General features: G+C 35.8%; 2 protein-coding genes across 5 annotated transcripts in view; both read left to right on the top strand.

Moving 5' to 3' along the window:
• Dlg5 (MAGUK family member discs large 5) overlaps positions 1 to 9,772 on the top strand; it is a 39,599-nt gene extending 29,827 nt beyond the window's left edge. For all 4 annotated transcript variants that reach the window (XM_089632905.1, XM_089632892.1, XM_089632912.1 and 1 more), the window contains exons 23-25: positions 4,921 to 5,150; positions 8,651 to 8,870; positions 9,636 to 9,772. In XM_089632905.1, coding sequence (XP_089489031.1) covers positions 4,921 to 5,150; positions 8,651 to 8,870; positions 9,636 to 9,742 — 557 coding nt within the window. In that variant the 3' untranslated portion in view covers positions 9,743 to 9,772. The remainder of the gene's footprint in view (positions 1 to 4,920; positions 5,151 to 8,650; positions 8,871 to 9,635) is intronic.
• Positions 9,773 to 9,838: 66 nt separating this feature from the next.
• On the top strand, positions 9,839 to 11,441 carry LOC149426698 (uncharacterized). Its single transcript, XM_089632922.1, has one exon. It carries the CDS (start codon positions 9,839 to 9,841, stop codon positions 10,598 to 10,600), a length of 762 nt encoding a protein of 253 aa, XP_089489048.1. The 3' UTR covers positions 10,601 to 11,441.
• Positions 11,442 to 12,895: the final 1,454 nt, after the last annotated feature.

Below are 12,895 nucleotides of genomic sequence, written 5' to 3' on the forward strand. Positions count from 1 at the left end.
CAAAGTCGCTTTGTGCGCTTAGTTCTTCTAAACTATGCAACGGATTTTGATAGGGTTTTCTTAATAAAATATTTTTTCCGGCGCTTACATTGCTAACGCTTGACTAAACCTTATGAGACAACAAAATAATAATATAATATTGATCTTTATCTAATTAAATGTGTTTAATATTGATCTTTATCTAATTAAATGTGTTAGTTATGTTGGGCATTTAATGTAGATCAAAATTACCCCGTACAATATATCATTTAAATCAATATCTTAGAAGATATCATAGATTTAAAATTACGTACAACGGCAGAAAATGGGTCAAGCTTCTTTTACCGATAAGTTTTAAACCTTACCTAATTACTCATATTAGTTACATTTGGCTTTAAATGTAAATAAACATTGTTTTTATCATTCTTAGAAGATATCACAATTTTAAAAAACACTCAAAACGGTCGGCGTCTCGCATAAAAGCAGGAAACCAAAAAATTGAGAATCCGGTGGGTCGTTCCCTATAACTCACTACTTATAAAAATGTTCGATGACGTCAACATTGAGTTGTGCAGTTCAGTAATATCAATCCAATGCGTTCAGCAAACAATCACCAAATGAAGTGGAGAAATATCAATCTGGTCATTACATCTGCAGCTCCGAAGAATCTATGAAGAATCTTATCATTCAACGTGCATGACGTGCAGAGATATATTATCCTTCTATTTCTCTAGAAATTCAATTTCCAGACTTGGGTGAATTTCATGCAGTCAGAGCTTATGGTTGAAGAGTTTTTACTATTCGTGAAAATTTTTTATCCTTTGTATTTTAAGATTTCAATAGAATTCCAACATGAAGTAATATTTTCAAAAGTATAAATTTTGACGAAACTTTTAATTATAACATTAGTCCGCAATGTCAGTTCCATTAATCACGGCCAAGGGTGATAATTTTCCTTTAAATAAGTCCGTGGTTTCAATTCTAATCCAATGTTTTTATATTGGGACTTTCTTACATCAGTTATAATTATTTAAATGTGCCGTGACGTCACGGGAAGTTCTGGCCATTTAGAAAATGGACAGAAGGTTTATTTCACTGTGATGTTGTTACTAATCCGCGGGATACAACATTAACAGAATTTTGAAAGTTATGTGCTTAAGACGGTTTCACAAAAACACAGACATGACAAAGTTCCAAACTATTATACGTGGAATCAGACTACCAAAACCTTCCAACGGAGAAAGCAAGGTACTCCAGTTGACAGCTGTCCTGGAGTTTAAAAAAAAGGATGCTCTTGGGAGGGTCTTTGTGGTTCATTCCAACAACAGCGAATGTTTTTACTTGAGAATGTTTCTTAATGTTGTAAAGGCCCAACATATTTTGCACACATCAAAACTGTACAAGGAGTTGTTTATAATACCTATCAAGCTGAATGCAAAGCAATGGGTCTCTTGAAAGATGACTCTGATTGGGACAACAAAACATGTTATCAGAAGCTGCTATTTGCAGTTCAGCTAGATCATTGAGTAAGTTTTGTCAAGTTACCCACTCTGTAATTCTACTGAAGACATTTTGATTCAATAATATAATCAAAACTTCTTTGATAAAACGTTATTTGAATTAAACCATAGACATATGAATATTAGTAGACCTGCCCTAAGTGATTAAAAGCGTATTATCCCCACTCCCCATACCGGTTCCATTGGAGCCGGCTGGGCTCGCGTATGGCCTCAAGTGAAATTTGAAAACGTGACGTCATCATTCTTGTGCGAACTATGGTCGAGGCATCATCGGTTCATTTTACGAAATAACACGGCAAAATGTTGACTTGTGATATGAAAACTTGTAAAAATAGACGTGAAAAAGAGAATAAACCCAATTGTCGTATTACATTCCATAAGTAAGCATTATTTTACTTTATTTTAAGCTTATTCACACCGTATTATATGGATCAGTTTTAGAAACATATACTATCACATCACAATGTAGCGATTCTCAAGTGTGCTCATCGTTGTTTACTGGGGTAAGTAAATTATGAAACATTTGTAAAAGTGTCTTAACTAAATACTCTGAAACTAACTACGACTCTGCAAACAGAAGAAATTTACTTTGCCGAATTTGGACTTTGCAAATTAGTTCATAACGTGGCGAGTAATTTGCGCTCCCATGTAAAAATGTCTATTCATTCAAAAGCAGATTTTACTTTTAAGAACTAAATGGTGATATTATAATGCGAGATGCCTATTTACTGTCAGATTGATTTATTGACGAATCACAGTCAGCTTAACCCCCTTCGTTCTTCAACAGTTGATTTTACCCCTCGCCATTATCTTCTCGTCTATTAATTCCTATGTCTGTGAATTAAACAAAGTAGTAAAATTACTTATGGGGATTTTGGACTGCCGATGCGGATTCGGATTTTACCATTGCCGAATACACAAGAGAAACATCCTATAATCAATCAAAACATTTACTAGTTGTAGCTCAAGATGAACGTTGACCAAAGTTCGTTCAAAATGCTATGCGTTATTAACATCGATTGCTAGGAACGAAGGAAAAATATTTTCCCTTGATGCTCCAGGAGGCACGTGAATTTTTTTTGCTCTAAGCCAAAGTCAGATCTATGTACTGATAAAATCGGATCATCTCAAGGAGGCCTAACCATACACGCGACATTCCCATTAAAAATTGCTACTGATGATACTAACAGCGTTAGTATTTCCGAACAAAGCATTACTGGAAAATTGATGCGTGACTGCTTATTAATAGTTTGGAACGAAGCTACAATGTCGAACAAGACTTCCGTGAAGGCATTAATCGTACAATTTTTTTCTCATGTAACTTTCGTCAAATCATACTGGTTGTGATGAGAGGGACACGTGCTGATGAAATTAATGCTTTGATAAAATGATCTTACCTTTGGCACTATTTAAATAAATTTAACTTCAAATCAACATGAGATTTTCGTTGTCAATTATTTGGCATAATATCCCCAAAATAAAACGCTTAAAAGCGTTCTTTGTATTTGAACACTATTGGTAAAGCGTGGGAGACGCCAAAACGCGTTGTACATTTAGAGTAACAATATATTACGAGTATGTTGTTGGTTACTCTGTGAAGTAAAAATTAGGCATAAGCTCTCGTGAGAAGTGTACTAGGTACCCGGCAATTCGTGGAATTAGGGTCGGGTGGCTGACTGTGTTCATAAAACACTTGAAATACAACAGCTGTAAGATAAACATTTCGTTTTTTTTTAATCTTTACATTTCTTCAGTGTTATATATGTTTCGTTCAAGACATTCTCTATTTTCGTTTCTACCTACATTCCGCTTTAAAAATTTTGTACAAAATATCTATCATTGTATGATACATTCGTAATGTGTGTTGAAAAGTTATTTGTTACATATTGTTTTCATAATACATAAAGGGATATTTTTTCATAAAAATTTTTTTCCACAAAGTACGTAGCTAAACCCGGTGTATGTGTAAATTCTGTGATGTACCTTTACATAAAGGGAATTGTTTCCAACGATTTCATACTTTCAAACAATATTAGTGTTTATTATTTTATATTTTACAAAATATGTATATATATATTATGTTGAATGTGCATAAAATGACTAAATCGGCAATACGACAAAAGTGCAGTTTAGTCAAAATTTTTAAATTTAAACTTAAATATCATTATTGTTTATCCAAAAATATAAAAATTTGTGACCAGATCATAATAAAAGATTTCGAATAAGGTAAAATACTGAAAATTTTATTTAAATTTGATCAATGGTTCAGAAGTTATAGCTATTTTACATGAAACGTAATTTCACGCGCGAACCTGACAAAAATTGCCTGCTTTACGGCGTAGATTGATTAAAAAACCCCCCCGCAAACTTTGTTAACAATAAAATATTAATAAAAAATAAAACACATTACGTAAAGTAAAATAATTTTTGAAAGTATTGCTAAATGCAATTTGTGGAACTATAAACTGTCAATGTCTGCGCAAAAAAATGGTTTGGAGAGTTCATGTGTCTAAATCACTCGGACACTTGTGACGCCACATTACACATTGCACCCGTGCGAAGCCGGGGTGGGTCACTAGTAAAATAATAAATTTAAATACGTAAGGAAACAATAACCCTCCTGATAAAGCTGAGCAAATTTCATGACGCATTATTTATAATAGGTTTTACAGATCGAGTGTACCACATACTATGTAATTCTTGGATCGCTGTGTAATTCCTGCGAGTTCATGCATTGTCCTTCAAAGTAGTACATATGAATTTTGCTCTGTTCCTGAAGAACTTAACCATCCTATATGGTACAGTTCCTTTTTTGAAGAATTATTCTCAATGATATTTTCTAAAGTCAACCTAATGGCTTCCATCTAGATGACTTGATTTCCACTTTGTAGTTAACTAGCTATTGTGTACCCGGCTTCGCTCGGGACTATGGATGGTTTAGTTTGGACTAAAGTTCAGCGTTTTGACGTAGTTGGCCTTTTAACTGATAGAGTTCTCCTCTCAATGGTGAAATCAGCACTACTGCACTCTGGCGGTAGAACGGCGAACCACGCGTTCTACCGCCATTTTTCCTTTTTTGGTGAAACATACATACATACATCCAAATTATTATTATTATTATTTTATGAGCAGGCAGCATTCTTCATCATGTATGATTTCACAATAAGTTAAACAGTAATTGAGTTTTTTTTTAATTTAAACCTTTCTTCTCTCCAAATATTAATCCAATCTAGCTTTGAATTGTTTTATATTAGTAGAATCAATGAGATGTTGCGGAAGTTTGTTCCATGCATCCCCTACTCTATTTGCATGGAAGTGTTTCCTAGGATTGGATGCAAAATGTGTTTTATTAATTTTTTGAGTGTTTTTTTTTAGTGATATATAAGAAACGAACTCATCATTCAAATGTGGTTAATTGCAGATCCTTCGCACCGGCCCGTGGTGGTGCTGGGTCCGCTGTGGGAGTGTGTGGTGGAGAAGGTGGTGACAGACTTCCCCAGCGAGTTCTGTCGCGCGACACCCGAGCCCGTGCAGCTGAGCGGCGTTGCGCTGGAGCGCGCGCTCGGCCTAGGCAAGCTGCTGGAGCCGCGCATGCGCCACCACTACCTCGAGTGCATAGCGCTGCAGAACATCAAGGAGACCTGCGATAAGGTACGACCTACATAACGTATTCCGTCATGGGAATTATTTGTCCAGTGACCTCTGGGTCCAGAGCCAAGGAGTTAAATGCTCTGCCACATATGTCATCTTCTTCTGGTGGTTGAGAAGAAGAAGGTGAATAATGAATTACCTAAATAAAGTTTTCTTCCTGTCTATTAGGATTCACTTTATATGACTAGTTCCGTGAACTGTAGACCTCGTTTATAAAAAGTATGTTTCTTATTTTCTCTAATTTAACCCTTTTTTGTAGTACAGTAGAACCCCGTTAATTCGAACCCCGATAATTCGAAAAAACGCGTAATTCGAAATTTTCGCAAAAAAAATTTCCGCTGAAAAATTTTTTCATACAAAATTTTTTTTAATTCGAAATTCGTTAATTCGTAATTCGAAATTTATTTTTGTCCGCGCACGAAAATTTGTTCGTGTAATTCGAAAAAATTTGATTTTTGCGAAAATAAATCATAATATTTCGTAAATCTGAATCTAAAAGTCAGCCGTGGCGGTGAAACGCCGAAAAATGTATTTTTACGTGGTTATACATCGTCCTAATTAGTATTATTATTTTGTAAATCTGAATCGATTTACACTGAATGTCTTATTTTTTCAAATTTATTTAGAATATCCGAGTTCCGAGAAAATACATTTTACGCGGATATATGTCGTAGTTTTACGAGTTTACGCAAAATATCTGCATTTAAAAGGTCGGCCGCGACGAAACTCGGCCGCGTAATTTCGATTTACACGTAAATATATCGTATTTTTACTAACTTTACTTCGAATATCCGCGTTGAAAAAATACGGCGCGACGGAAATCGGCCGAAAATTTTCGATCCATGCCGAAATATGACATATTTTTACGAATTTACTTCAAATATCTGAACTTAAAAGGCCGGCCGCTACGAAAAACTGCCGACAAAATTCGATTTACGCGGAAATATATCATATTTTTACGAATTTATTTCGAATATCTGAATTATAACAGCCGGCCGCGACGGAATACGGCCGCGAATTCTCGTTTTACGCGGAAATATATCGTATTTTTACGAATTCAAATTCAGATATTTGAAATAAAGGGCCGGCCGCGACAGAAAATTACCGCGAAATCTCGATTTACGCGGAAATATATCGTATTTTTACGAATTCATATTCAGATATTTGAAATAAAGGGCCGGCCGCGACAGAAAATTACCGCGAAATCTCGATTTACGCGGAAATGTATCGTATTTTTACGAATATCTCAATTTAAAGGGTAGGCCGCGACCGAAATCGGCAGCGAAATCTCGATTTACGCGTAAATATATAGCATTTTTATGAATTTATTTCGAATATCTGAATTTGAAGAGCCGGCTGCGACGGAATACGGCCGCGAATCCTCGTTTTACGCGGAAATATATCGTATTTTTACGAATTCAAATTCAGATATTTGAAATAAAGGGCCGGCCGCGACGGAAAATTACCGCGAAATCTCGATTTACGCGGAAATATATCGTATTTTTACGAATATCTCAATTTAAAGGGCAGGGCGCGACCGAAATCGGCAGCGAATTCTCGATTTACGCGTAAATATATAGCATTTTTACGAATTTATTGCGAATATCTGAATTTACAGGGCCGGCCGCTACGGTAATCGACCGCGAAAATAAAGAAATAATTGGTATTAATACGAATTTACAACTAAAATACCACCCGGATTTGAAGAGGCGGCCGAGAAAATCGATTTTCGGCGTTTTTTTTTTTTTTTTTTTTTCATAAAATTTCGAATTACGTGGGAATTCGTTAATTCAAAATTTGATTTTTGATGTCCGCTGGATTTCGAATTAACGAGGTTCTACTGTATTTTTAAACAAACAATTATTTTCAACATGTTACAATATTTCACAAGAAATAATACAAAAACGAAAAAAGACCCAATAAACTACTTTGTTAAAGGTAATTCCAAGCTCCCGCAAACTAAAACTATCTTGGGCCCGGTTGTTTAGCAGAAATTCAAATGTAACATTATCATCTATTATGGCCATTCAGCGCCATTTTGTTTTTTGACATTTGAAAGGTCACCTGCTAAATTGTAATAAGCTGACAAGCTTAACTACATAATATTTGTCCTCTTCCTCTCATCAAAATTTGTTCAAAAGCTGAAACAGACTTAGAATCAGCATTTAACGGGGACTTTTCAGTTCAAATAACAAAATGGCGCTAAATGGTCATTTGATGACTTTGTGCCAGACATGATATACAGGGTGTATCGGCACGTACCCGACAAACTTTAACCAGCTATTCCTTAGCATATTTGGAGTAAAAAATCTTATGTGCACTTTGCTGTCCGGTAACGTTTTTTTTTAATAAAAAATTTATTATTCATATTTTCACCACATGTCACCACTGTTTTATCCTTTAACAAAGTTTGAAAACCCACCTGGCAAATATTTTATTCAAATTCCGTTGAATAATGCACGTGTGTACCTATATTGGCGCACGTTTACAGTCACAACGAAATAGCACGGCACCATTCGTCTCATTTTTAACTATTATTATTTAGTGTGTGCGAAAGAGCGAAGACGCTTTTTGACATACTTGCTTATAACAGCTGTTGAACACGAAACGCATGCCAATGACAGTGATGTAGTGTGGAAATTTTAAAATTTTTTGTTTTTAATTGAAAAAAAAATGCTACCGGACAGCAAAGTGCCCATAACATTTTTTACTCCAAATGTGCTAAGGAATAGCTGGTTAAAGTTTGTCGGGTTAGTGCCGATACACCCTGTATATATATATATATATGTATCATATGCCGACTAACACTATCTTCGCAGTGTTAGTTTTTTTGCAAAAATGTTTTTGTAATTTGTACCGTCTTATCAGATATTGTGTTTGTCTATATTTACAAAAAAAGCATTCATCTATCCTTTGTTGTTTCACCAGGATCGCTAGCTACTTATATTCAGAGAAATGTTTTCTCTCTCTATGGTGTTCTAAGAAAATATTATACAGGGTGCCCGGGGGTAAAGTGTGCTAACTTCGAGGGTGATTCTACACGATAGCACAAGTAAAAATGATATGAGTTTTTTTTAGAAATTCCAGCATCTCAAGGTAGTTTTTAGGTGAAAAAATTGAATTGTTTGTATGGAAATATATTTTTGTGTGGAAAAATAAACATTGGAATTTCGAAAAAACTTATCATCATGTAGAATCACCTCCCGAAGTTAGCGCACTTTACCCTCGGACACCCTCTATAATGAAGACATATGAAAATATTCTTGAGTTTTATTATATTTTCCAGCTAAATAAATGTTCTTCACAATAAAAATAAGTCATTCGAGGCTTTCCTGTAAATAAATCCAGTACTATGACTTGAAATCCGATTATATCGTCGAGATAAAACAGGACTTCGCTAGGACTCAGTCAATAAGCTACATAATAATATAACGTATTATTTCGGTAATGCTCCTGTTATTGTAAAATTCAACAATTTTTTTTCTTCTTTTTGTTTATAGGGAATGCACTGTATTCTCGATGTGAGCGTGGCATCCATTGAGAAACTCCATAAACAGCAAATCTACCCCATAGTCCTTCAAATCAAATTTAAATCCACAAAGCAGATAAAGGAAGTCAAAGATAAGCATTCGTCGTTGGAAAAAGTCTCTGGCAAAGCTATCAAAGAAATGTACGAGCATTCCTTGAAGATGGAGACCCAGTTTAGACAATATGTTTCAGGTAATCTTTTATTTTTATTGATTTAATTTTATTTATAATTATTAGTGCACACCCGTGAAAAATCATGGGATATTATAAAAAATTGTAGGTTTTGTGAAGCTGAAAGTGTTTATAAAATATTTGCCTCAGGAACATTATAACCTATCAAAAAAAATTTAGAGACAATCAGAAATATACCATTCGAATGAACACCGTTAGTAAACTTAAAAAATCCTTATTCAGATTAAATATGTAAACAGAAATAATACAAATGTAGAATTATTATTATTAATAATTAAAATAAAATAATTTTGTCACCTACTATATAGCTTGTGTGATAAGATGCGATTCTGAAAACTATAAGTTAATTGAACTTGAATAATTTTACGCGGGAAAATATGTAGGAATATTTCAAATTACGCATGCATGCACCGACAACCGAACTTAGTACCTATGTTTAATTATCGTGAAAGTACTTTCTTGGTAGATTTTTCTATTTATTTGAATGCATTCTATTTAGTAAAGCTTTCCGAACATCAAAAATAATAATTGACCCATCATAAATATGATTCTTAAAAGGATAATAATTAGGCTGACCATAATCATTCTTCTGAACATGGAGAATTGACAGTGATCAGTCAAATGATATAATCTTAAGAGTTACTAAAGCAGAAAGTCTATTTCATTTCGTAAGTTTGCTTGGAATTTGCTCTTCTTGAGTGGTGTAATGTATGTATTGTAAACACCCAGCAAATGTGTATTAATTGGAGTTTTGGTAATTTGTAGCTGTAATTCCTGCGGGGGTCAACATTGCCTACATGTGCACACAGCTGAAGGCAGCGGTGGACGAGGAGCAAGGCAAGGCGCTGTGGGTCCCCTCCCCCCAGGCCTGACCCCTGCCCCCCACCCCGCGCCCCCCCCTGCCGCCGCCCAAGTCCGTCACTTTCTGCCACCCCTCGCCAGAGCCGCACTACTCCGACCCCGACGGCATGTACCACTCTGACCCCGGCTATCCCCGCCGCAACAAGAATAAACCTCAAGTAACACCGTCCCCTGAAAAATATTTAGGTTACTATTCCGAACCAGATGCTAAATATTTAGAAATCGACTATCAATTCTTAAAGCAGCTTAGCAAACTCGCAGAGATTAATCTCAAATACAGACGCAAAGTCATGAGAAATAAAAATACTAAAAGAAATACTTTTAATTCCCTAGAAAGGCATTATGTTTTGTACGAAAAATTGGTAAATAATTATAGTGTTGATAGTGAAGAGAGAACGCCTAGAAAGGTAACACGGCGCAAAACCAAAATGTCCAAGCGCTACAACCCACAGCCCTGCTGCGAATACCTGTCCTGCTCCATATGCACACTGAACAAGGAGACGGGCAGCGCCATGCCTTGCGCGAGTGCCGCGTGGGCCACTTCCCAGAGCTCAGAGGAGGGGCGCAGGGAGCGCAGGAGCTACTCGGGGGAGCGTGGCTCGGTGGCGGCTCGCCGGGGCTCCGTGCACTCTGTCAAGTCCGTGTCCTTCATCGAGGACATCAAGGAGGCTAAGAGCCCGGGGCACGACTACACGGGCAAGAGCTTCACCAACGACCTGAAGCAGTTCCTGCTGAAGCCGTCCTCGTCGCGCTTCAGCCTGAAGGACAAGATCCTGATGGGGTTCCGCATGTCCTTTGACGACCGCGAGAGACCGCGCCGAAAGTCCCCCTCCGTGGGCCTGATAAAGGGCCTTTGGAAATCTTTATAAATATTTATGGAGTGTTGTAAAATGGAATAAATTTTTAATACTTTTTAATATATTTTTGAATGTTATATGATCTGATAGTTATTGAAATATTTATTTATGTTCGTTTGAAATTTTATTTTAGCTTTATGAATTGTATTTAGACTTGATTCTCTTACATTAATGTTAATAATTATTATGTATATTTACATGGACAAACTTTGTACAGAAATGGTTCCGCCGCTATGATGTGTAATTTTATCAGGTAATTGATTCTTTTTCAAGGTTTTTTTAAACCCCAATTTCACCTGAAAATATATTAAAAAAATATCACATAGGTACAGATTTTCATTGAATGAAACAAAGTTAAATTATTTAACCAGAGTATTTGGGAATATTTGCGAGAAATAATTATTTAAGAATTCTCATCACATGTATTTTATGGTTTAGGTATATATGACCAAAGTTCTTTAATATGTCAATTAGACTGCATAATAATCATAGATTAGGTATGGCAATATTAAAATTATGACGTCAACATATCAGATTGCTGATATAATTACATATATTATAAAATGTAGATAATATTATACGATAGACATTATTTGTCAATAAATAAAGATATCAAAACGACAATAGAAATGTTTTTAAAAGAAGTATATATTTTTTTATATTATACCATTGTGACATTGCAATGTTAATGTGTAGATGTAACGGCATGTGTTTCAAGTATAAGATAGTAGTAACATCTGTTCTACAACTAATTAGGTACACTATGGAAGGGATCAGTGATTATATTGTGAGCTTCTAATTGTTTAAATCCCCCGGGATGCAAAAACAACCATCCAATAAACTATGCACTTAATTCAATGAGTTTTATTTCCTCGTCTACCAATGTACCAAATCTGCTGAACACCGCTAACCTAACTAGCAATGCAATGCAACCAGACATACTGCATCTTCAATAAAACACTCATGTTGTAATGTATTATTTCCTCGTCTACCAATGTACCAAATCTGCTGAACACCGCTAACCTAACTAGCAATGCAATGCAACCAGACATACTGCATCTTCAATAAAACACTCATGTTGTAATGTATTATTTCCTCGTCTACCAATGTACCAAATCTGCTGAACACCGCTAACCTAACTAGCAATGCAATGCAACCAGACATACTGCATCTTCAATAAAACACTCATGTTGTAATGTATTATTTCCTCGTCTACCAATGTACCAAATCTGCTGAACACCGCTAACCTAACTAGCAATGCAATGCAACCAGACATACTGCATCTTCAATAAAACACTCATGTTGTAATGTATTATTTCCTCGTCTACCAATGTACCAAATCTGCTGAACACCGCTAACCTAACTAGCAATGCAATGCAACCAGACATACTGCATCTTCAATAAAACATTCATGTTGTAATGTATTATTTCCTCGTCTACCAATGTACCAAATCTGCTGAACACCGCTAACCTAACTAGCAATGCAATGCAACCAGACATACTGCATCTTCAATAAAACACTCATGTTGTAATGTATTATTTCCTCGTCTACCAATGTACCAAATCTGCTGAACACCGCTAACCTAACTAGCAATGCAATGCAACCAGACATACTGCATCTTCAATAAAACACTCATGTTGTAATGTATTATTTCCTCGTCTACCAATGTACCAAATCTGCTGAACACCGCTAACCTAACTAGCAATGCAATGCAACCAGACATACTGCATCTTCAATAAAACACTCATGTTGTAATGTATTATTTCCTCGTCTACCAATGTACCAAATCTGCTGAACACCGCTAACCTAACTAGCAATGCAATGCAACCAGACATACTGCATCTTCAATAAAACACTCATGTTGTAATGTATTATTTCCTCGTCTACCAATGTACCAAATCTGCTGAACACCGCTAACCTAACTAGCAATGCAATGCAACCAGACATACTGCATCTTCAATAAAACACTCATGTTGTAATGTATTATTTCCTCGTCTACCAATGTACCAAATCTGCTGAACACCGCTAACCTAACTAGCAATGCAATGCAACCAGACATACTGCATCTTCAATAAAACACTCATGTTGTAATGTATTATTTCCTCGTCTACCAATGTACCAAATCTGCTGAACACCGCTAACCTAACTAGCAATGCAATGCAACCAGACATACTGCATCTTCAATAAAACACTCATGTTGTAATGTATTATTTCCTCGTCTACCAATGTACCAAATCTGCTGAACACCGCTAACCTAACTAGCAATGCAATGCAACCAGACATACTGCATCTTCAATAAAACACTC

This window comes from Hesperophylax consimilis, chromosome 1, assembly GCF_061612785.1.
Source record: "Hesperophylax consimilis isolate HC1 chromosome 1, BYU_Hcon_1.0, whole genome shotgun sequence".
Taxonomy (NCBI): domain Eukaryota; kingdom Metazoa; phylum Arthropoda; class Insecta; order Trichoptera; family Limnephilidae; genus Hesperophylax; species Hesperophylax consimilis.